At 38.5% G+C, this 26,722-nt stretch overlaps 1 protein-coding gene across 3 annotated transcripts in view; it reads right to left on the bottom strand.

Annotated features, from left to right (window-relative positions):
• Nucleotides 1-26,722, bottom strand: part of TpnC25D (Troponin C at 25D) — a 115,171-nt gene that overhangs the window by 26,693 nt on the left and 61,756 nt on the right. Inside the window, exon 1 of one of the 3 annotated variants that reach the window (XM_065224502.1) lies at nucleotides 11,863-12,096. The exons of 1 other annotated variant lie outside the window; for it this stretch is intronic. In XM_065224502.1, coding sequence (XP_065080574.1) covers nucleotides 11,863-11,865 — 3 coding nt within the window. In that variant the 5' untranslated portion in view covers nucleotides 11,866-12,096. Of the gene's footprint in view, nucleotides 1-2,626; nucleotides 2,754-11,862; nucleotides 12,097-26,722 lie in introns of those variants that run through there. One more of the 3 variants, XM_065224504.1, reaches the window with a different exon arrangement.

The raw sequence follows: 26,722 nt of genomic DNA, 5'->3' as shown, positions 1-26,722 counted from the left end.
TAACATTTGAAACATAGCGGCAGTATTCCAAATTAATATCAATTCCCATAACTAACTAACATTTGTGAAGAATCTTCCAACTAACTATTTGAGCAACAGATAAGCTTATACATGCCTGTATAAGTTAGTCAGCATCTAAAATTGTTTATTGGGAAGGCAAAATGGGGTATCTTATTCATTTGCATATTAGTTAAAGTTAATTTATTTGGCTTCTGACCATATCAAATCATTGCATTTTATAGCTGTAGATCACCGGCAGTATCATATAAATAACTGCCAATTTTGCGCATTTTTTGATATTTACATAAGATTAGTATCTTACACCTCCTGAATACATACGAATAAAATGAAACCAGAAAGTTAATGCGTTCTATGGATGTCAGATACAATCAAAATGGAGTATGTTGCACTCAAATCGATCCTGTCATCTTTAGAGAAAATTATTTGGGTAGCACAGTTGGACTGAGATATTTCACTTTTTTTTTTTTTGATAAATCGAAAATATATTTTTGATGTGATATTATAGCTCTTCGGTTCACCTATAACCACCATGGAAAAACGGATGCCGGATTATTGGACCGGATGGTTATCAGGCGAATGGTCTCTTGGCCGAATTTCGGAAAATTATTATTTTACACTTACCGAAGATAGTTTGCTGGTCTGAAATAGAGAACGTGTAGCAAATTAAAGAAGAGTAAATTTGGTAAGACTTTGCCAAGCTTGAAGCACCGTTTGGAATCATAACATATTTTAGCACTGCATTATTTGCTGGAGAGTCGAGGGCTGTTCGACCTCGAGTAAGGATTTTTTTTTTACTCTTGTTTATTTTCCGTCGGTCTTTGTTCTACACACAGCGCCAATCACCAACGCCAGGGAGGCGACTCCACCTGGATCCTAGTTATCGAACCCATCAACACATGTGCCGGGACCAACGGCTTTACTTCCCTTCCGAAGGAAGACGTGATCAGAGATTTTTCGCCTCAGAAAATCCCAATGACCTCGCCTGGGATTGAAACCAGACCCACTTGGATGAGAAAGCAGTCACGCTTACCACTCAACCACCAGTGCCACCTACCTCGAGTAATGAATCCTGGAAAAATCTTAATCAAAGTAAACTATCAGTTAATAATGAAAAATACTAGTCACAAACTACCTAACTTGAATCTTCCATATTGTATGGGGGATGTAGAAAATTAGCTTAATAGCTTATGATAAGCAACGGCCAGTAACCAAGGTCACATTCAAGTGGTGTTCACTGAACGCTGTCCGTAAGCTATTCTTGTCGAAGTTTGTTAGATTATTTTCTAACATTTTCGGGGAACTTCAATTGGAACCAAGAGAAGGTTGGGACTAGGGTTCTGCTGTATTGTCAAATATCAGTATAATTGCTTGGTTTTGTCACTAAGAAGACCTTTTTGAATGATTAGATGTATAGATAGCGCAACATCATAATTCTTTTTTCATTCTTTGATTTAACGTCGGTCTCTGTTCCGCAATCTAGTGCCAATCACCGACGGACATCGATTGTCATTCATTGAAGGCAATCGAATTTGCAGGGAGGCAGTTTCCACACCTGCGTAAGATATTGCACCCATTCAAAACACCTGAGATTGGCTGGGATTGAACCCAGACCCATTGGGATGAGAAAGCAGTCACGCTTACCACTACACCACCGGCGTGGACTTTTTAAATTTGTTGACATGTTGATCAACGGCTCCCTTCAAACAATTTATGTATATCTTTTGCACAGGCTCATAGTTCCGTGTGATGAATTTAACTGACATTATGGAAAAATAAAATCCCAAAAATGGAGAGCTTTATTAATACATTCTTGAAAAGCAGGATAGGAGAAATGATCATCCAATTCGATAACGTTGGTAACGTTATCCGAAAAATAAATGAATTGTCACGTAGAATGACTTTAATGATAAACAGTTTGATGTTTTGAGGCGTAGATGATAGTGCCAAGTTCCATATCTATCACAAGGATTCAATTCAATCAAACGATTTTTCAGTCTCAAGACCCACAATTTTACATGAAATGTAAATCAAATGTGTATGTTTTTCACTAAAATCCATACATCTTTAAAATGTAATTCTAATTTTTGTCATTAGGACTATGATTATTTATTTCAATAAATTGCTCATACAGCCGTATCAGTTCGACTTATTGGAATTCATTGAAATTTATGACATTCAAAATAATATGCCAGAGGGTATCCCTAAGCAATTTAACTAAACATTTCGAAAATGAATCATCTATTAAGGGGTAACAAAGATAAATCAAAATATTAGTTCCTCCACACTCTCTTTACATTTTAATAAACATGTAATTGGCTTCGTCGATTAAGGTGCGGCTACCTAGCAAAATCATGCTGAAAATGTTTCACTGTTGAATATAACTTTTAAATAAGGGTTTGACTCAAGGAATACAGACATCTAAAGACACTTATTTTCACAGATTTATCACTCTAGTAAACTCTTATCCATCGTCACTTTCACTCAAAATATCCAGACCATGCCAAACGCTGTAGTTCACTTGTTGTCAACCATTAATTAGTGGAATCTTGCTCCTTCCGTTTGAATACAACTCATCGGGAACGGAAACAATTTGCGAAACACTCACGTCGTAGACCACAATGCTGCTTGCGCGGCGGAGATTTTTGGAAGCCAGCTTGGAGCTTGGATTTTCTCACGGAACAATCACGGAAAGAAGTGCGAGCTGCAGTGCCGCCTTTTACCAGAAGGCCCAGAATGCGACCGCGTGCGTCCGATACAGAGAGCCGAAGGACCGACCGAGAAGTGTGTCTTCCGAGGACCGACCTAGATCTTAGACTGACCACCAGGATTGGTTTCCGTTTGGCCGCAACCATCAGATTTGCTCGCAGACGAAGAGCTGGCCGGCCCAGTCGATCACAATCAACAACGGGGTAGCACCAATACCAAGCCAAAGAAAGCCAGGCGCGATCCGACCAAATACCAATATCAAATCAAACTGAACGAGAAATCAAATTATAGGGCAATTGCTGCTTTCTTTTAGCACAAAACGTGGAAGCTGCCAATTTCATGCGCTCAGTTGGAGAGGAACCTCGTTCCGCGAGGATATGGAGGAAGAAGTTTACCGCACGTTCGCAAAACACTTGGCGGTCCCAAATAGGCAGCATCAAGTGGCGATGGTGATGAGAGAAAATTGGAAACAGAGCGATACTCCAAGCAAGTATCGTTTGTTAACAGGGTGGAGCGAATGTGTTTGGTCGGGATAATTTGGGAAATGTAGTGGATTTTATTCTAATTTCTAATTTATTATGATCATTTCAAAGATATTTTAAGTATGGAAGAATCTACTTTTAGCATGCAGATATAATACAGTGGGGGAAATTCGTTTAAACGCAATGTCATTTTTGCGTTTATTTTCAACACAAAAGATCGAGACAAAAAATCAAATATAGTTTGTCATAGCCCATCAGAAGTCTCGTATTTGAGAACACAATTTGATTGGAAGTTCATAATGACTTTTGAAAAAATCCCAAAAAAGGTGATTTTGGGGGGGAAATTCGTTTAAACGCACTTTTAGTTTTATTAATCAAATCGAGTTCACAGTTCAAAAATCAACAATAAACAATAGTTAATACTTCGTTTGCTTTCCGTTTTTCTGAATAGTTTCGAAAATTTTGTTCGGCATTGATTTCACCAGCTTCTGCAGAGTTGTATCAGGTATCAAGCTCCAGGCTTCTCTTACGGCTGACTCAAGTTCACGAACTGTTTTAAACTGCCTTCCGCCTTTGTAAACCTGTCGTGCCAGGATGCCCCACAAGTTCTCGATAGGATTTAGATCCGGACTACGAGCTGGCCAATCCAAAAGACTGATGTCTCGTTCAGAAAACCATTTCAAAGATTGCTTGCTGACATGAATTGCTGCATTATCCTGTTGAAATACGATATTTTCCGGCATAACGTCTTCAGTAAACGGGATCAAAACATCTTCCAGAAGCTCCAAGTACTTTCCCGAATTCATCCTGGTTGAAATGGTGGCAATAGGGGTCTTTCCATGGATCGAAAAAGCGGCCCAACACATTAGAGTACCACCTCCAAAGTTCCTGCTCAACTTAACCTGCGGAGATTTCCTCAAATCGTGCCAATAATATGCGGTGCAGTCTGGGCCGTCCAAATTGAATTTCTTCTCGTCAGAAAAAATAACATTGTCCCATTCCGTAGTCCAAGACATGTATTTTTTAGCGAAATTCAATCTGGCGCTAATGTGGGCCGGTTGAAGATTGGGTTTTTTTGCTTTTTTGGTGTACTTTAAGTGGCCACTTCCATGTAGAATCTGCCGTACACGCCTCTTAGAAATGGAAAGCCCCATTTCTTGCTTGATTTGCGCAGCAGAGAAGTTTCCAGAGTCTCCCATTTGTATGATTTGGTTTCGGACACGGTTGGTGATCTTCGAATTTCCCTTTGTTTTCTTTTTTACGCCATACGTCTTGCCTTTTTTCAGCAGGTTCCTGATTGCTGCTTCCGATCTGTGGATCACACGTGCAATTTTGCGATTGCTCTCACCGCGACTTTTGAGTTCTCGAACCAGTATTTGCTCCGACTGGCTTAAATACTTTCCTTTACCCATTTTGCCGAAAACAAGCAACAACTACCGCGCAACGCAAATTTAAACTCGTGTTAATGGCGAACGAGGGCTATACAGTGTAAATATGACAGATGCGCAAGATAACATGAGCATAGGTACGCTCAATGCGGCTTTACGTTAGTGTGCGTTTAAACGAATTTCCCCTCTAAAATCACCTTTATTGGATTTTTTCAGAGACCACAATGAACTTCCGTTCAAATTGTGTTCTCAAATACGAGACTTCTGATGGGCTATGACAAACTATATTTGATTTTTTGTCTCGATCTTTTGTGTTGAAAATAAACGCAAAAATGACATTGCGTTTAAACGAATTTCCCCCACTGTATATGATACACATCCTTCAATGTTCCATTCGCAAAAGGACGGATATCATAGGTCATATGTGTAAGCTTGCAAATTGTAGAATATCTACACAGCATGGACACGGAACTTCTTTAGTTATCATCATCGTTTGTATGCTATGTCAACCAAATTAAAAAAAAAATACATATCAGTGCGAACATTTCAAAGGGGTGTAATTTCTTTTGTAAACAATGGCTTTAGCTGTTTATTTTTCGCAAATTAAAGCTCACCCCTCCAAATGAACAATGCTATCTGCTAGAGGAAACATTCCTCTACCTCTTGGTGTCATGACTTTTAGTGTGCGAGGTTTTATTTTCGAAAAATCTACGGGTTAAGCCTGTTAACAAATGTGTTTCAATACAAATAATCTTGTTTTTACTCATTACCATTATGAATCAAAAGTAAAAGCGAAGACATCCTACTAATAATATGTTGTCTTCGCTAAAAGGCAACGCTTCTGATATAGAGGTGGTTAGTGCTGAGATTTGTCATGTCATTGACAGACTTTCACGCGATATTGACAAAATTGTTTTTCACATAGTCACTGACAGACTTGATCCTCAAAAAAAAACCTTCGTCAATGTTTTCGTCAATGACAAAGATTCACATGGTAACAAAAAGTGTAATTTCGTGCATTCTGTGTGACATTATTGTTATCCAAGCAGTTCAGGACGTCGATTTTTGTTCACTTTAACGGCTCCATGTAATTGTGTTTTTCAAGTAATTTAATTCCGTTGCAAATTTAGTTAATAAAAAAATCTACACATGTTCGACACTGACAGCAATGTCATTCACAATTGAGATGGTATGCCTAGACGATGACTGTTAGTTGAAATGAGTGACCAAAGCATTTGATTTCCTTTTTAGCCCATTTCTTTAAGTTGGATTGGTTTAATTAGAGGGAGTCTAGTTTAAATATGAACGCGACCGTCCACCAATTTTATGACCACACATTGACGATCGAAGAAGGTCGCGCTAGAAAACTGACGTGTGGTTTTTTTAGCAACTGCTTTTTTTCGCGAATTTTACGGAATATTGGGTGACAATTTAATACGATAAACGGGAAACTACTTTACCTAGTAATGGAAATTGTGATTATCTGTCGATTGTAATCGGAATCGCCACAATTTTGAATGTATGTGTTCACGATGGAGTTCATCGAAGTTTAGCTGCACTCCACGACAGAACAGAGGAAATAAAAATTGTCTAGCTAATTTTCCACAACGAAACAGATCCGGATGCATTATGCGCGGCACTTAAGTGCGATATTAAACCAAAGTTTAAGCTTTGTTCAATTAGAGCTCAAAACAGACTGCAATCACTTTCAAGCTGTCCGAGCTATGACCAGTTGCTTGTATGTAATCGTGATCATTAGGGTGCTTCATTTTGTAAAAAGTATTTTCAATCTTATAGGCCACCCTTCCGTTTTTTTTTTCACAACCGGAGTCTATTCAAAACCTGGTAGAGATTGATGTAGGTTTAAAGGTCTTGCAAACGAGGAAAAATATTGGAATTCTCAGTAGTATACGGTTTGAATTGTCATACCATATAATCTTAAATTACAAATTCAGTATGACAACTCATACAATTTTCATATCTTGAGCTTTTCGTTGATGATTAATATCATCCAAAGAGTCTATTTCCGAAAAAAGAAAAAAAATCTCCCTTATTAAGAACTTTCACCCAGCACTGTAATCGTCAACCGATGGTTATTTATTTATCGACCAATGTCTGCTGGGGTCTAGGAGCGCGGACACCTCGCCTTGTGATCAAAGCGTGAAATTGAGAGTCGAAAAATTATTTACCGAATGACAGATGCGCCGTCGTGACTGAACCCAAACCTAAAAATCAGACTGCTCCTGATGGTGGTTGGGTGTGATGCTGCTGCTGCCATTGATCGAATGGCCACCGACTGTAACTCTCGGAAAGGGTAAGCAGTAAATTTCCCCTCTGGTGATAGGGAGATTGGCAAATTTAACCGTCGCGTCGTAACGAAATGGGTAAGGACGGTCGAAACAACGGGGCAAATACTTTATTACGCGATTGGCCAAAATGCCGCGTGATGAACGAGCAGTGGTTTTAAGCGATGCCATAAAATTCGTATCAGCCTGGCTGAGCAGGGAATCTCAGGGGCGGCCGGTAATGTCCAAATGTGAATAAATGATGCCAATGATGGGCCAATATGGATGATCGGTTTGCGATCAAATGCGTCCCTGAGCTGCCTGTGTCGGTGAGAGGTGGCAGTAGGTATGCTTTCGAGATTAATGTCTTCAATTACTCTGCTCTGCGTGTGGGTTGGTCACGGAAAGGGAGGGGGGGTGCTCGGGTGTTTATAATGAATTATAAAAACGAATAATTTTAAATCTTAATTACCCACTACTGCCGGTCATCTCCGTGCATCACTTTGGTGTCTGGGTGTATAAATAAATATTTATTTTCATGCAATTCGGAAATAGATTCCCGTTTAGCAATCGGGTGTTGCAGCACTTAGAATAAATGAGTAGTTCATAAATCGAAAATTTGTTTATGGTTTGTTTATTGCGTACTTAGGAGGAAAGTTGAGATCGTGGCTTGCGGAAGTAAATTTTGTTTGAACTCGTCAAATTATGTGTTATTAAAGTGGATATTATCATTAAGATATGTAATGATTTAACCGAATATCCTACTCATTTTAACATAACTTCAACTTCCTTAACCAGGCAGTAATTTCATAACCAAACTTAAAGATACCAAATAGAAAAATAGTCATAAGGCATAAGAAAACATCATTCTATCGAGAAATTCGAATGGGAAAATCTTGATTCCACCAATTTCGCTTTACCAATACTTAGATTACTTGTATATTTGGAAACATCTGGAAAACGAAATCACTAAATAAAGGCCATGCAATAACTCACAAGCTTTTGACTAAAAAGAAGCAAATTAAGGGCTATAAAACCACTGGAAACCCACATTTCAAAATCAAAAGTTTAATTGAATTTTCAAAAGGACGAATCTGTGGTAAGGTGAAGTTTGGTGTCAGTTTACATGGACGAGCTAAGAGTTTCGAAAAAATTGACGTTAGAATCTTTGTGTGCAAATGCACATATGTTCACCTGATAATTCATCCTTGAATTACTGTAATACAATCTATCAAAAAGTGGCTATATCCATCAAACGATATTTAACCGATCATGTCTATTGCATACAAGATTGCTTCAACCCACTTCGATATACAAATTGTTTTTCGGATTTATGGAATCATTGGATGCTATAATGGTTTGCTTTACTTGTATGTTACGAGAAGAAGACTCTGAGTGAACGCTTACGAATCATAAAATTTCTTATTGTGATTCTCTGAACTGTTGGAAGCGAGAGGCAGTTTAAGGTAAACTGGCGTTCTGTGCCGAACAAAGGGACGAGGTAGCTGTACAGAATCTGATGGCAGGAGTTAAACGGAAGGCCCGGCAAGTCGGATTCGGTCAACCGGAAGCTTTAGCTGAATATTTTTCTGTATGTTATACTAATTGAGCTTGAAAAGTAAAAAATATTTTTTTTTAATAAAAAAAAATACCCAATTTACACGCATTCTTGTCTGATCTAATTTTGATCGTAACACCCTTTACTCGCCTTTAGCTGAAACTGAAGGCATCCTTAAAATCTAAAGCAATATCCTGCATGAATTTTAATGTCGACAAGACAAAATTTTCTCGATCAATACAAACGCTGAGTTTCGAGACAACGTTTGATTTTGTTCATTCGTGGATTGATGTTCATTACAGCCTGTGCTGTTGTCAATATCCATATTCATCTTCATCTTGATGAGGATGATTATGAGTGTCAAATGCTTAATGATTATTATTATTTCACACAAATATAGCACTGTAGAATGTTTTGTTTTATTTTTCACACTCAACCAACTCAACTTAACGATGGAAATTTATTACCTCATGCTGAAATGATGATCGACGTTTTTGGCGCTGGGATCAATAATATTCAAATAATCATCGCTTCTAATTTTTACAATTTTTGGTTGGATACTCAAGTGTTGATGAATATCAATAATCGCCCTTTCGTCGATGTATAATAAACTTATTTTTTTCATTTCGCTCGTACGTGATAGCGAGGATTTTCAAATCAAAGCAATTCATTACACTGGTTTAAAGCGCTAGTGATGGTAATTGATGAAACAGACACCACTTGTATATCCCTAGTTTTGACCACCGAAAGATATTGATACAAAAATTAATCCGAAATGTACGGTCCATATAAAGATGAGGAAGTAACTTTTCTAACGGTATGTAAACATAATGCATCGGATAAATGGAATCCGAAATTATTTTGAAAAATGTCTAATTCATTTCAGATTGGGTTCTGAAGAGCAAATAATTTTCAACACAATTCGTATATTGCGATTTTTTATGTACTAGGATTAATGTCCCTATTTTTGGCCTAAGTGTCCCTAATATTGGGTTCATACATACAATTCGACAATGTTTCACTAGCAACTAAAAATATTTATTTGTATTGTCCCGATGACACGTTTTTCTACGAAAAAGTGGAGATTTTTATCGATAGACCCAATATTTAGATCCATGGGTCATTAAAACCATTTCCCCACACAAAATACTATATTTGAAAAAATGATCATTTTACGACATTTACGAACTGCTTTTGATTATCGATTATCGATAATTTTATAGAAAATCTCGTTGAAACCTGAGTTGGATAACATTGGTTAAAACATGTTTTTTTTTCATCACGTTTATATATCACGATTTTCGATCGAGGTATTGTTTAATGCTACGTTATAATTTTTTTTTTTCCTTTGGTTTGTTTTTCCGTCGATCTTGTTTTCCGTGCTGAGCACCAATGCTACCGACGCCAGGGAGGCAGCTCCCACACCTGGACCCTACCTATCGACCCATCAACTCATGAACCGGGGACCAACGGCTTTACTTCCCATCCGAAGGAAGGCGTGATCAGAGATGTTATGCCTCAGAACATCCCGGCGGCACCGACTGGAATTGAACCCAGGCCTGCTGGGGTGAGAGGTAATCACGCTTACCTCTACACCACCGGCGCCGCTTACGTTATAAATTGATCAATGTAAATTATGCTTCATTGCAGGCTCGATTATCGCATAGTACGCTAATCTTTTTATCATTTTTATATTTTCCAATATATTTCTATCACTTTTGACACTTTGTGTTTTTTGAGCACTGCCACAGTTGGTAATAATTGAGAGCTTTCTAAGCCTGTACCATTTTTGCATTAGTATTATTGGGTGGCAAGTACTATCATACTCTATGCCCAGGGAAATCGAGAAATTGTTCAATCCGGAAAATTCCTTGACCGGTCTGAGAATCGAACCCATCCGTTTCCAGCATAATCTTGCTTTATAGCTGCACCTTTACCGACTGAGCCAAAGGATACCCCACTTGACTTGTATGCATTAATTAAATCCTAACATTCACTCAACTGAATCAGAGTATTTTCATGTCATTCATCTCAAGCACCAAGACGAAATTTAATTTCGATGAAACATGGTTGGCATTGGAATGTTCAACTCAAATTATTCGAAAAACACGTCTAAAATGTTTGTCCCAAATGAAAGCCAGCTTGATAGTTTCACCTTCGCTCATAAATGAACGTAAATATCTTTTTCAGCTTCCTCATGGAACTATCTAGCCGCTTAGCTCACATTTATCAATCAGAAATCAACCCGACAATTCACGATCAAATCACGTTTTTCTCCTGTCATGGTTTTCTGAAATTAATCTTCCTGTGCCAATCACAACCCATCCCAGCATAGGCTAAATATTTGTTTTCAATATTATTATTAACAGATGACTGCTTCCATTTTCACATTTATCGCAACCATCGGTGAACGAAGGAAAGGGGACAATTTGCCGGTTCAATTCACTGTCACAATTTTTAATTTATTTCTGCCTCCACGAGAATGGCAGCCAAATCTATCGGGTGACAGAGAGAAATTCACTTTGCATGCCAACAATTGACCGTGATCGTGAAAATGATTCACAAGGCTTATTTTTTCTTCAACATTTTTTAAATTAAAATCTTTGTTCACACGCGGATCACTATTGCGAAATAATTTTGCACCTGAATATCAAACAATCACATGCCTTCGGTATTCGTCGAAAGGTGAGTCGAGCGTAAAAATAGTTTTATTTATCCACGCTGGCAGCGGTGGCAGGGAGAGCTTTGAACCTGGGCAAGGATGAATAGCTTAATTGAAGATTTATGAGATATGCGATGGGATGAGTCTTATTTTCCGTGCAATCTACCGCATGAAACTAGGCAAGACTCATTATAGTATAGTTATCCCGTCCCGTCTGGCCATTCGTTGTTGAATCTTCTTACAGCGCTGCATCATTCTCTGAATTGAATAATTAATCTGAACAGATTGTGGGCCGAGATGATTGATTGCAGTTTTCCAACCCATTCGGCGGTAGCTCCATAGAAATTTTCCACCTTTTCTGCTGCTCGGGTGGATTTTTTTATTGCACCTTATTTTAAGTACCACTAGGAGGGGGCAAACAAACTCCTACGGTGGTATTTCAAAACAGCCCTCCTTCTGCCGCAAACCGTAGACTATTCAAAATAAACTCTTTCTTCTTGCGGTAGTTTTTCGAGAAAAGTCCATTCATTTCCCAGGGTATTCTTCACTGTACAGCCAATTTTCCATTCAGTTTCATTTCAATTGAGACACACGGTGTTGGAATGCAGTATTCCTTAACGCTATGAAAAATCGATGCACATTATTCAAGCTATCAAATCCCACCACCCACCACCAAGAAAAGAAGATTCCTTTTCACTGACGATCGATCAACTCCGAATATGTGTAGCGTAGAAGGGTGAAGCTTAAAAAGAAAAATTACCATCGTTTGTAATGAATTTGGCGCGAGAACCGGACACCAATGAACTGAGCAAGTAGATACTGAATCCGAGCTGGACTTTCGCTTTTGTTGAAATTTCACTCCACTTCTATCCTTGGAGGGTGTGCCACTGGAGCCTCTCGGGTTTTCTCTGCGTTTGCACTGCGAAACGACGACGTGGACGTGATGAGTTAATTAACCGAGAGCCGTTCAATAACTAACTAAAGCGAAAATATCATTCAACATCATTTATATTTAAAAACTCCTCCACACAATGTGAAGATGGATAAGATGCAACGGACGACGACATGGGTGGTGGGTGGCATAACCTCCCCTCCCCTATGAAAACCGCATTTGGAAAATGGCGAGTGGATGGAGCGGGGCTAACTCCCACCCCGCTACTGCGACTGGCAGAAAATTGCTATAAGTAGCTTTAGCAAGCGTGTATATTTTGCCTTTGGAAAATGAGAGTCTCCTTCATCTCATCTTTTCTGAGGATGTTTTGCCTGCCAGGCCAGTAGTTAAGCTGCTTTTGCCGATTGGCTTAGCCAGCACCTCGGTTTAGCCAAACTGATGCCGTCACGAAATGGGGGAGGAAGCAGTTGGAGAAAACAGATAACATGAACGGCTAGCGCAGGTATCTGTGAGTAGGGTAGAAGTGCGAATGGTGGACCTTCCCAGATGGTGTGAACGAATTGTAGGAAGCTTGAAGGAAAAGGCAATACGTAGGCAACTGTTCTGTTGTGTAGGTTAGTAGAATAATTTAGTTGGGATATAGTTCATGAAATGCACACTACAAAATTGACATTACGAGTATCACTGATGTCAAAAAATACAAGCATAAAAGGCGTAAAATGTCTTCCATCTATCTTCATTTTGCCCGACTTACATATTTGTCGGTCTCGGAGTTCTTAAATTGACATGAAAAGTGTGTTATAACGTTTTATCCTAATTAAATTAAATTCATCAATTTAGGAAAAGGGTAGTCCTGGTTTTGTTACCTTTCTTATTTTAGTCACAGTTTCTGAGAAAACACTGTTTTACAGTCAACTTCTTCTTCTTATTCGCATTTCAAGCTTATTGTTTACCGCATATTAGCTTATTGCGTACTCTCAACTTAGTGTCCTAGGTGCAATTCCACAGTTATTAATTGAGAGTTTTCGATGCCTGTACCGTTTTAGCGTTAGTATAATTTAGTGGCAAGCACCATCATACTCTATGCCTAGGAAAGTCGAGAAATTTTCCAAGCCGAAATATTCCTAGACCGGACCGGGAATCGAACCCAGCCACCTCCAGCATGATCTTGCTTTGTAGGTGCGCTTTACCGACTGAGCTAAGGGAGTCACCGTCAACTTTCCACAACTCATCGTATCATCGAGTTATACAATTATCTACCTATAGGATCATACTACATTCCACTTTATTGATTACACATCATTTGAGGAATAATCTTGGATGAACCTATTTACGGTCAGATTATCGAAATAAATCAATGGTAATAGAACTTACGTTTTCAACTTCCGCATGCGTTTCATTGTTTTTTTTAACATGGATTCTATCCAGATTCAACCAATATGAACAACAGCCTCATATCACTTGCTTCCTCCGAAGCGTTTTCGAACTTGATCATACTCCTCCACCGTTTTTCTCCTGCACCGATTAGTTACCGAGCTACGGCATTCGTCTGCAGCAGCTGAGCTTAAGTCATGACGCTATTTGCAAAGCTCTTTGCTCGATTGACGCACCGAAAGGCTCAGGTCCGGATAATATTCCACCGTCTTTCTTCAAGAACTGTGCAGCGTCGTCAGTCGCTTCCGTTTTGTATATCCTCAATCGTTCACTTCTGGATGGCGTTTTCCGGACAATTGGAAGCATCAGTTACATCGATCTTCAAGTGCGGTAACATTCAAAGTGTGGAAAACTACCGACCTATATCGATCTAGAATAGTTTGGCAAAAGTTCTCGATAGTTTTCTGCATGACAAGATGAATCCAGCTATTCAGTCCATAGTCTCGGAGTTCCAGTATGGATTCATGAAAAGCGCTCGGCGATCTCTAACTTTATGACCTTTATCAACACTCATATTGATAGCATCGAGAATCGTCAACTAGTAGACGCCGTGAGTATTGGCTTTCGATAAAATCCCTAGGACCAGCAGTTTTTGCATTAAAATGTGATCTCTGTGTAAGTAGGAGAACGGATGGGGGAGGGGGGGGGGGGTTAATTAAGGATTGAGTCGAATATGAAAATGCCTTTTTATACAAAATGTGGGCCAAAGTTTCTTCCGGCTTCTCATGGAAGTCTTTTCTGAAGTGTATTTTAATTGCTCCAGGAATTTATTATTCTACCTGTTCCCGGTATTTTCCCCGATCTTTCTTCCATCAATTCCCGGATGCTTATTACAGTTTTATAAGAATATTTCTCACTACTTCTTGCGGATGGTGCTTCAGACATCTCCTGGAAGTTTATATTGACTTCCTCTGGAAGATTCCTCGATCTTCTTCTGGAAGTATATTCCATAGGAAGTGCTCTCAAAAAGATTTATATTAGCCGCCACTGGAAATTTCTTTTAATTTATTGATTGTTCTACAGAGAGAAAATTTCCCAGGAATGGTTTTCTGTGGTATATTTTGAGTGAAAAATTAATATGTTTGTTAACTCAGCTGGTTGCCAAAAGTGTTTCTAAATCTTGATTCTAGCACACTACTGAGCACAACGGGAACACGTAAATATTGTTTGTCAATTCTTTCAGATTTCAATTGTATTATTTTATAACTCGGCTCTGTAAAGTTTATTCGATTGAGCCTGTACAAATAAATTATTATAAAAAAAAATTGTATTATTTTAAGGTACTTTTCTGACACTTATTGAATGGTAGCTCATACGTAATGGCCCTAATTTAGATATATTTCCACTAATTTTAACTACACTAATTTATTACTAAATAGTTCAACTACAATTCAAAATACCCATAAATTCAATTCACTTTCACTTTCTTCGTTTGTTTTGTTCTGCTGGTCCACTGATGACGATGATGGTCGATGGCGATAGAGGGTTCCTCTATTTTGGCAAGGTAGGCCGGATAGAGCGAAATCAACTATGTACTTTCCGCCGGGCATCGATGAATCAGTTAGATGGTGTGATGTCTGTCGATGTCAATTAGATACATAAAGGTGTGGCACAAGAGGGTATTTGTTGATATTAGTAGCAAAAAAATAGGTAAACAACCGGCGATGACGAAACACTCCTAAAATTTGACATGAAAAAAATGGAGTTTGACATCACGGAAGGTATACTGCACAAACACTATGACATATTTTGAACTACACGAATATCATTTTACGATCATTTCATCACCTGTATATAGCTCATTGGGTCGATGCAGGAGGGGCGCTCAAATACTCCTTTCGGTTGAATACGAACAATACTTTTTTTTATTTTTGAAATCAAACTTGCTTCGCTAGAAATGGGAAACGCAAGTTTTGGAGCCATTAGCGGAAATTGTATGTTTTCAATAAAGGTAAAAATTTTTTATTACGTCATTATTAAGCAACACAGTTCGAAAAAGTAGTATAAGTTTACAGCTGTAAGCATGCAGGGATGTTTACATCACCATTCAAATTCAGATATTTTTTTCTGTGAACTGCGTGGCATAACTAAGTTACAATTTAGCGCATTTTTTGTTGTTGTTGTATTTGATCTGAATACACTTAATTATATTTTTGGCCGACATTTTTGATTAATTTAAATTCAAATATTTAGAAGAATCTTTTCGCAAGAAGAGAAATTAATTAAATTTAATTGATGAATTAATTAATTAATTTAATATGAAGTATTATAGTTTGACTAAAACTCATCCCCCAAATTATGACAAGTCACTATCCGCACCTTCACCTTACGCGTGACGTTTTCGACCATACACGTAAAGTCACACACGAAAGCAGTGCAGATAGATCCAACAGCGCACGGGAGATTAGATTGACAGCATCTGAAGTCGAAAAGTGTCAGAGTATAGCATGGAAAAGCGGCAAGCCATATGCGTATGTTGTTGCTATACTCAAACTCATCCTCCCCCACCGGCCCCGAACGACGTTGTCGCGGGGTGCTGCTGCTCCTGCTAGGGTGAAGCGCTTTTACATAGTGATCGCGAAAGAGAGACGAAGTGAGCATTAGACTTCGTTCTGAGAGAATTTTCCTCCACACGCGCCAGTGATAATCCACTATAAAGGAGCGGAAAATGCGGCAGCCGTTTTCACCCGTTTGCACGTTGAATGTGCAGAATCAAACATTCTGCGGGTTGATTTCGATCTGGGTACTGCCACAACCGCCAATGTTTGAAGCGATGCCAACTTGTGGCACGGAGTGTAACCCGTTCCATGTAAATGCCGGCACTGTGATGACAAAATTTCCCCTATCCTCTTGTTACAAAAATCAATATTAGTCATAGCTGCCTGCATGTATTACGGAAAAGCAGTACATGAAAACAATTTGAACTTTCCAGTGGAATTTCCCACCGTGCTACCGCATGGCTCATGTTTTGAATGAAAGAGTTAATTTTACGCGTCAAGCTGGCAAATTTTGCGGCACCATCACTAAATGATGGACGGTTTGATAGTGTCAACGCGAAGCGAATGCTTTCATACACATGTGAAGAAACGCTGGCCACCACTCAACTATATAGGTAGGTAGTAGATTTTGGTTTTTTCTCGAGGATGGCAAATGATGGACGGCAGCGTAGTGCCTTTGCTTCACTCTAGAACGATGGAGACGCCAGGTGGCTTAGTGAGTATTATGTGCAGAAACCAACACGTTTGCAATAAATTTCATCTTTCGAATTTTAAGCGTGATGGAATTGTACAACAAATCATGCTCGAGGTGGCGGGTTCAATCTCGGTTCACGGTTCAGTTTGGCTGTAGCCCCCAAAATCTACCACGTCAATGTCCGCCAAACGAAATCTTAGACTCGGACATTTTTCATAGTGAATTAGTAATTTTTATGGATGTCTGGAATTATAAACTTGGACGATATTTAATATTATGGAAACATGTTCTACTCCAGACACAGTATCAGCCGTAGTGTAATGATCCCAAAGTATGTATAGCATCAAATTAGTTTAAACAAATCCATGCAGAAAATTGAATATGATTCCATCAACTCAATATATCCAATAACACCCACCACTTAGCCAATAAGTAGGTCAGTAAGGCAAACGCGTATAATCAGCAAAAAAAAAAACGCTGTCGTTCAAATTGATGTTTGCGAAGGCAATGAATTATGACAATTCGATCAAATAAATATGATTAACTTACAATCATGACTAAACATACACACTTAGAACAATTCATGTAAATTTAAGTGCTCTGAGAGAGACATATACAAGTACCAATTTTGACATAAATTTGACGTGAAATATAGCATAATCAAAGGTACTTTTCGTTGAGCAACGAACTTTTCAGTCTCGGACCACTTAATATTACATGACATGTTTGTTTACGTCTCATCTTTTATGTCAAAGATGGACTCTGTATCGTGTAAAATTAGTTATTTCTAAGTGTATAGCTCATCTAACTTATCTATCGTCACTTTGTATAATATTTATCTCTTCAAATTACCTTCGATAGAAATAAAAAAAAAAACTTTGTATTTAGTATGTAAAATCTTCCATTGATTGCATAAAATCAGCCTTGTTTTAACCAGCATACTTCTCTTTTATTGTGCTTCTTGATAGCTCGCCTATAAGGACTACACAACCAAAAGAATTCCACTAGCCGAAACGATACCAGCCTACGTTAACGCGTGTGGGCTTTGTCCACTAGGAGAACGTCCACCTCAGTCCCGCCACGAGAGTCCATCTTCGTCTTAAACCAGAACGTTACCCCGCCTAAAGGTAACTATGGACTTGTCGACTAGTTGTGGACCATTTTCAATGAAAATATACCTGTTCTATCTAGAAAATATAAATACAGTTTGATATTATAGCTTTGCTTCAATGAACTTAAATTTTTATTACTTTCTTGAAATTAGAGAAAAAAAATCGCAGTTGTGTAAATCAATCACTATCCTTTTGAATTTTATCAATATCCTGACCAGCACGGACTGACTGACAAATTTACCTTGTAAGTTTCCTTTAGAAATTATTTTTCCATACAACTTTGTCTCAGACGTCATTTCGATTGGAAGTGTTATTTTCGCCGTTTAAACAAATCAAATTCAAAAAGATAAAATTTTAGCACAAATGTGAAAGATTGTCTATAACAAAAAGTTATGCAAAGTTTCATGGAAATCAGAGAAGATCGAGCTAAATTTTTTTTTGTTCGCCCTGGAACTGTTCAAATCGGTGAACAGATTTATGACAACGATACGTAAATCGACATTGATCCATGTCAACGATAACGATCAGTTGAAAGTCATTTTAAGAACCATGATAATCCAATGTACGCACAAATGAAGAATTTATTGTGCAATAAATTATGTTCAGCAAATGTTCAAACGGTTCCAAATCGAGTCCTGATTAGCCTGCCAAAATTTGAACTAATTTGGCAAGAAACTGACTTGGTACCATTTGAAGTTTATAAGGAAATCACTAAGGGAAAATGAAATGTTTTGTTTATATCCATTTAACAATTTACAATATCAATTTGCTTTAAAAAATGATTACTGTGCGCGTAGGAATTTTTTTCAGCTGCAACTTTGTTGGAAACCTATTTTCGAGCATAAGCATCAAAAGTTATTAGTGATTTAAGCCACTGACGTCTTATGATTATACTCAATCAACTGTTCAGCAGACAACATTGGTGTTTCTGGCGCGTAGAATAGGCCATGGAAATCATGGCTACTATGTCACACTGCAAAATATAGTGCTTGATAATGCCATAAGATTATCAATCTCTTAAACAATTAATAACTATTTTAATTTACGTTTGGCTTAAAAACTATATATATATATATATATATATATATATTCTATAAAGTTGTCCCTGTGAATTTTTTTCATTATAACAGCCATAGAACTTTTTAACAGTGGAATATGGAAAAAGTCTAGCAGGCAATGAACAAAAAGCTAGAATTTCCCATACTAATTTCCATATAAACTTCAAAGTCAGTTTCTCACCAAATGAGTTCAAATCTTGTAATCAGGACCCGATTTGGAACCGTTTGAGCACTGCGGAGCGAAAATGTCAAATGGTTATGTGTCATCGGATACACAATAAACTGATTTTAGAAGCCCCATTATTAGTTTGACATGGTTTGACATACCCCATGATATGACTAACGGGTGTTCAATAAAAAATGAGAATTATTTCAGTGCCGTCCAGCGCTCTTATGAGAGTATCGCGACTAAGTTGCTTCATACGGCTGACCAGGGCCCCTTCTCCAATATTCATTGACGTTTATTTTTGAAGAACAAACATTATGTTTTTAACAAAAAATACTGAATTCGTTGAAATTTTTTTTTTTTCTAGCTATATGACTGAAAAAATTCTTATTTTTTATTGAACACCCGTTATTTTGAACGTAAGAAATTGCTCGTATGGCCGAAAGAAGGTTTTTCCCAAGTGCATTTATGACCGTTATTTCGATTACAAGTAGAGTCAGATTCGAAAATCAAATTATAATCCAATTTTGTGCAAGATTATCTTGTGAGACCACCGAAGTTCCGCTTTATTCAACCAGTTTGACCACTATTTGATCCGGAAAACAACCAGCAAAATGGAGGGGCTGTTCGGTAAGAAAATGTTTCCGGACGAGATGATGCGCAAGAACCACCGGGCTCTGAATAAAGCGATGCGGGAATTGGATAGGTAGAAGATGAAAATGGAACAGCAGGAAAAGAAGATCATCGCCGACATCAAAAAGCTGCCCAAAGAAAATCAGATGGATGCGGTCAAGATTATGGCTAAGGATCTGGTCCGGACGCGACGGACTAAACATAACCACAAGCAATGACGAGGAACTGCATCCCAAACCCCATGATAAACAAGGAGCGGATGCATCCAACGAAACTTTTAAGCGCAAAAGAATCATTACCTACATCGGAGAAAATTCGGTAAGATCCTTCCATTGCATTGTTTTATGATTCTTCAATTTTGTACAAATATTTACACATTACACACAACTACACATAGTAACTCGGAGCGTTTGGTACGGTATGTCCACGCATCCTTCCACCCCTGTAGATTCAAGAAATGTTCCCATTCATTTCCAAGAATCATCTTTGCGGAAATACAACGCAGTAGGCCTGGCCATATTGATGTTTATATCATATCTCAGATATGCTGTAAACATCAATTAGACAAGAAAAATGATTAGACCTCATCTAACCTAATCATTTTCCAGGATGCTTTCTCGTACTGGCTGCGTGGTTGTAATCTTTGCTATCAAATCGTTTGAAGCATTTACCTTTCAGCGGCAGATGACGCGATTATGTCGGTCTCATAGCACTCGTACGAAAAAATGGAAGAGTTGCCAGTCTTCTTGATATGTTGTCTTCGCCTTAAACCTATCAAGATACTACGTTAACTCCCATAGAGCGTTTTCCGCTAAATTCCAATCATGATACACCATGCACCTCCATGATCGAACCATACTACTATTTGATTGAAAGGGAGGAAAGTATTCAGTAGGTGGATCTACCTCACACATAGAAAAAAAAGGTTAAGAAAAATCCTTCAATTAGACAACAAATTTGAAACATCCTATTTACTCGTGTATTTCTGCGGCCAATAAGCTAACAACAGCTGTTTTCGTCTGTTCATCACATGAAACCATATTAATCACGTTTTTGGTTTTCCTACCTCTGCCTCACCATGGCATTAATTCCAAACATCAGTCCGCTTTATTAATAGATTTATCAAGTTCATTCCTAACTCACTAATAATAAACATGTATCTTCATTAACACTCGTGATATTCTTGTTTCGTGCGGTCCATGTTGTTTCATTTGGTGATCCGATTTTCTCGACTTTGAAGTGCCCGCACGTTGGGACTGCTGCCTGTTGGTGATGTTATTTTCCAAAATATTCATATATGAAAGATAAACAACTCCTTTGTGGCGCGTTTCTCGGCGGTTGTTACGAGATTTTCTCTGCCCAAGTGCTTCGGAAGTAAATTCCTTATTTTTGGCGCGCCTCTGACCGCGACCATCAAATCACGTATAACTGGTGCTGTTGTTGTCGCTATTGTTTAGCGCATACGTAATCTTTTACCATTCCCTGCTCGGTGGATGAGGAGTAGGAGGAGGACGACCATGCTGACCAAAACAATTTAAAACAAAAATAGTAACCGATATTGGGTTGGAGTAATTTTAGCTCCATATTTTCAGACTCTTCGCAGGAATGCAACCGACTATACGGTCATGGGATTGATGCCGATATTGAGGCACCCAGAGATTTCCTCTAGTCTATATTTGCTATGAAATTTTTATGTTATGTTATTTAGAACTTATGACGGTTACAATGAATGTCGTTAAGGCAAAAACAAATAAATCAGGAAAATAACAAATAATTACAAATAAGCAACATGGTATCAAAACAATACAACGGTCATTATTCTCTTCGTGTCCTGTCAGGTGACGAATTAGTCGAAAAAGCAGGTCGGTTCACCATTTATCTCTGATTCAGACAGCTGCTGATGGCCAACGCTTATGCATACCATTAACCGCAGCGCGGAAACCATTGACGGCATTCGGTTACAAATAAACAGACAAATTTTTGTCTTCTTTTCGGTTCACCTTCGATGTTGAGAGTCGACAGAGTCGCAAAAATACTCTATAGTGACGAACTTCAGACGCATAAAGATATTTTCCATTCGCGTAAATTTTGTGACGCTGTCAGTCACTAATCGGCAATCGGCACTAAGGGAAAACCAGGAAACAGGCTCGTTACAGTAATGAGTAGTAGTTTTTACAAAAATATGACACGTCATCACGTCATGGTTGGCCGAATGTTTGACAAATTATTATTGCGCATTTTGCACCAAAGTTTTTTTTTTGTTCGTCCATTTAATATATAATTTCCCTATTTTGAATATAATCAATCCCTACATGTTACAATCAGAGGCGGCGCGTGCCTCATTTGTTTACCTGTGCACCAAGCTTTGTTTGTTATAGTATTCCACCACATATTAGTTTTTGTTTTATTTTTCAATGCTCCATGAATTCAAGGGACATTTTATTACCAACGATTTGCTATGGTCTCTTTTACAAAAAAAAAAAACAATAATCTATATTAGAAACGAATCTAAGATTTAACCCACGATCTTCTGCTCAGTAAGCAAAAACGGATGCCATTAAGCCACCGAGCCCCTTAATATAACTACAAACCACTACGATCGCTATAATCACCTGGATTGTGTGTTGATATCACCATTAATTTCCAGTTTGAAAACGATCAGGATTCAGAATTAAGCACGCATCCTATTATACCACAAATATCACTCATTTTTAACACTGTAAATCGCGGGTAGAAATCGACGATCAAATTGAGTATGGCGTGTTATGGCAGTTTTAAAATTTTCTCAAAATGAGATCACTTGTATTACATGTACTTTTATTAAGATGCTCACTAAATAATAATGGGTACTTTTTTTAATCTCAAGTTCAGTTGTGTTCAGCTGAAACAGGAAGAACTGCGCGCGCGTATTGTACAATCCATTGAAGCCCTGTCAATATTTTGGTCCGTATAGTTCCGGATATACACAGTGTTATACGAACCAAACAAATCGTAAAAGATGCGCAGATTTGCTTTATACATACCAAACTGGAGGCCATACATACATACTAACTTTTCAATAACGATTTTGCCGATTTCAATATAAGAGAAATACGATGATCCATAAGAATAAAAATAAAGCAATTCCTGCAGCTAGACTCGGTACCTCTACCTTCGTTCCAGAAACCAGTACTGAATTTACTACACTATATAAGCACTTATAAGAATAGAGGGTAAATCAAGGATAAATTATACGCTTCGAAAAGCCAATTTTCGATGTTGATGAAATAAAGCATCTGATTATGTTTACGATTGGATCTTGACATGACAATCATATATGTTAATATACAAATAGTCGCTTAGTTTGATTGCACGCAATAGACAGGTGGAACCATTTACGATATTTCAGAGAAAATCGCATTTGGATCGCAGTTTTGCATTAATTTCAAGTTGAATTGCAACAAGATGGAATGCTCTTATAGCCTTATCGGATTTTGATTTGAAGCAAACTCAAATTCGATCTAGTGTGCACATTCTTATGTTATCTGTGGTTATCTGGGGAAGCCATATACGAGTTAGCTAACACTTAATTTTCATCGATTTGATTAGACAAAATTTACGGTCTAATCTGTAATAACAATTTCAATTTAAAAATCCTTACAACTTCATGCGTGTTTATTTGTGATACGGTATGATACAAAAATGAATCATCGCCAATAGGTTGAAAATTTGCAATGTTTTCGACTTAACTTAAACATTATACGGCGCATCTCATTCTTGTATGCGATGTTGACTTTATCAGTAGCAATTTACAATTCTATTTGCCTGGCTGGTATACGACTTTGGTTGTTTGGGAACGAACGACGGATAATTTAAGAGGTAAAATGTTCCGGTATCCACCGTATACCGTATCTTGACATCCATGACAGTAACCCGGAAGAGATGTAGTGGCCGTTCATCGAAGATAATGCATAAGAAGGCACTCCGCTCGCTGCACAACATGTTCAACAAGAAGGATTCGGTAAGTCATCGTGAAGCGGCCAGAAAATTCCGTTGCTCGAAGTCACACATCTGCAAGACTCTAAGGAAGGAGGGAATATCTTGTAGAAAGAAAACCAGATCCCCATAGTACGCTGACCAGCAAATCCAAACAGTGAGATCCCAATGCGGTTGGATGACCCGGAAGTACAAGTTCAAATATACCATAAGTGCCAAAAGACCGGAATCTGACAAATCTACCGCATTGGCGTTCTATCGAGAACTTTGTCGGTCTATTGAGCTCCATGGTATACAAGGGTAATTGGAAAGCCAAGGACACCAAGCAACTCACCAATAGAATCAAAATCTGCATCCGTAAAATCGATGTGGCAGCCGTCCAACGGTCATGTTCCAATATCACGACTAAGCTGTGCCGCATGGCAGACCAGGACCGTATTCCAATATTCACTAAGCTCAGTTTGAAGACTTAAGTCAACGCTTTGTATGAAATAAATCAGTTTGAACTTTCACTGGTGTTTTTTCCCGACTCATTCTTTTCATTCTCATTTTTAAGTCGACACCCGTTATCTCGAGAACGAGTGAAGAGTGGATAACATTTTCGACCTTTAGAGTCACAAAATCTCGTGTTTAATTATAGAAGCATATGCTTTATTTGAAACGTTCGACATTTTGGACTTAGACCCCTTGCGCCGAACGAAAAAAGCTCAATCTTTGATATGTTACATTTTTTTTTTCCTTTGGTTTGTTTTTTTCCGTCGATCTTGTTTTCCGTGCTGAGCACCAATGCTACCGACGTGCCAGGAAAGCAGCTCCCACACCTGGACCCTACCTATCGACCCATCAACTCATGAACCGGGGACCAACGGCTTTACTTCCCATCCGAAGGAAGGCGTGATCAGAGATGTTATGCCTCAGAACATCCCGGCGGCGCCGAATGGGATTGAACCCAGGCCTGCTGGGGTGAGAGGTAATCACGCTTACCACTACACCGCCGGCGCCGTTGATATGTTACATAATTAGTCTCAATAATCATTTCCCACATACGAAAACATGTCCACGAACGATTTTTATAAATAAACCCCACCCTTGATTAACACACAGAACTGATTGACCCATACTAATTAAAGGGCGAACACGAAATTATTGCGACACCGAAAATGTCATGCCAATTTTCTTATAATGTTTAGAATCAAACCAAAATTTTAGGGTAGTTTTATACATATATTTACTTAAAAAATCAAAAAAAAAGTTAATCGATGGAGCCTTGAGTGTAAAATTGAACGCATTTTCGCTTGATCAAAGTCTTTACAGTGTCATCCGGTACCAGTTTCTCAGTTTTTTTTTTCCATTTTCTTAACATGTCCTTCTCGTCTTTGACTGTCTTCTTGCTCTTCCGAAGTTCCCGCTTCATTATTGCCCAGTACTGCTCCACCGGGCGCAGCTCCGGACAGTTTGGCGGATTCATGTCCTTTGGAACAAAATGGACAAAATTGGCCTCATACCACTCCAGGACACTTTTAGAATAGTGGCATGATGCCAAATCTGGCCAAAATAGCGGAGCTTCGTCGTGCTGCTGCAAGAACGGAAAAAAGCGCTTCTCGAGGCACTCAGATTTGTAGATCTCGCCATTTACTGTGCCCTTTGTCACGAAAGGCTCACTCCTCAGTCCGCAAGAGCAGATGGCCTGCCAAATAAGATATTTGGAGGCGAACTTCGATATTTTCTTCTTCTTAAAATTATCGTCCACATCGAACTTGCTCTTGCCGGTGAAAAACTCCAACCCCGGAATTTGCTTAAAATCGGCTTTTATATACGTTTCGTCGTCCATCACACAGCAGCCATATTTTGTCAGCATCTTCTCGTAGAGCTTCCGTGCCCGAGTTTTAGCCGTCGATTGTTGCCGCTCATCGCGGTTTGGGAAGTTCTGTACCTTGTATGTATGTAGTCCAGCTCTCTTCTTTGCATTCTGGACGTAGCTCTGCGACATGCCGATCTTTTTAGCCAAATCACGGCTTGAGACGTTGGGATTTGCTTTAATCATCCGTTTCACCTTTCCCTCCGTCTTTTTGTGCCGTGGTCCAACGTCAACCGCTCCTGGAACCGCTTCAACACTCTGGAGACGGTTGAATGGTGAATGTTCAACATTTTTCCCAACTGCCGGTGCGACAGGTCAGGAAATTCCAGGTGTTTGGAAAGAATTTGTTCTCTCAACTCGCGTTGGTTCACCTCCATTTTCGTTGAATCGAAAAACACGACTTCGAGTTTGACAGCATGTACACAATACACATCAATGAGAAAGTGTGCAAAATTTGGTTGATTTTTACCCAATGGTAAAAAAGTTATGCCCTGTTGAATGTGTCGCAATAATTTCGTGTTCGCCCTTTACTATCTGGCCCATAATACTGGGGTGATTGTACCCCAACGTTGCCTGTTGAGTACAGTCAACTCATCGCAACTCGATGTCCACTAACTCGATGTCAAGACATAGAACTATATTTAAAATTAATGTAATGGTTGTTACGATGGTTATTTCGTATTGGATTGTTGTTCTATAACGCGATGGTCGCTTCAATATCGAGTTGTAAAGTGTTTGCTGTAGTTTATTGTGCATGTACATACTAAATAATTAATAACTGATTTCCCTGACGTTTAATTAAAATGTGGGGACTTCAGAAAAGTTTTAGCTGCGAAAATTTCCTGTAAATAGCAACATTATCCGTAAATCATTATTATGGCGAATCGCTAAGACAAGAAGCACAAAAAGTTCCCATATTTCCATAGTAATTTCCTATATGCAGTGGGTTGTCCCAAAATTGCACTATGTCTGGAAATCTGGGGGCTCACCCTCCAAATGATAGCTAAGGGTTATACAAACAAACTATTGTACGGCGGTAACTCTGGGAAATGTTGTTTAGAGGTCGCCCCGACGAGATTTTTGAAAAAAGTCCGTTTTTCATAAATATTATCCAATAAATATTTTTAGATCTTTAAATTTCAGTGAAACCTCACCCTTTTATAATTTTTGCGCATTTTCATGGGTCAAAACTATAATAAAAAAATTTGCTACGGCATGTTCTGTGTCCAATTTGTTAGCGCTATTGTCAATCAAATGCAGCAGAAAGATGGAAAATTTCATGGGCAAAAACTTTGCCGAA

This window comes from Ochlerotatus camptorhynchus, unplaced genomic scaffold (genome assembly GCF_037179485.1).
Source record: "Ochlerotatus camptorhynchus isolate MF236.1 unplaced genomic scaffold, CSIRO-AGI_Acam_v1.1 ptg000211l, whole genome shotgun sequence".
In the NCBI taxonomy this organism is placed as follows: domain Eukaryota; kingdom Metazoa; phylum Arthropoda; class Insecta; order Diptera; family Culicidae; genus Ochlerotatus; species Ochlerotatus camptorhynchus.
Note: the sequence above shows the minus strand (reverse complement) of the source record. Positions and strands in the feature narration are given on the sequence as shown.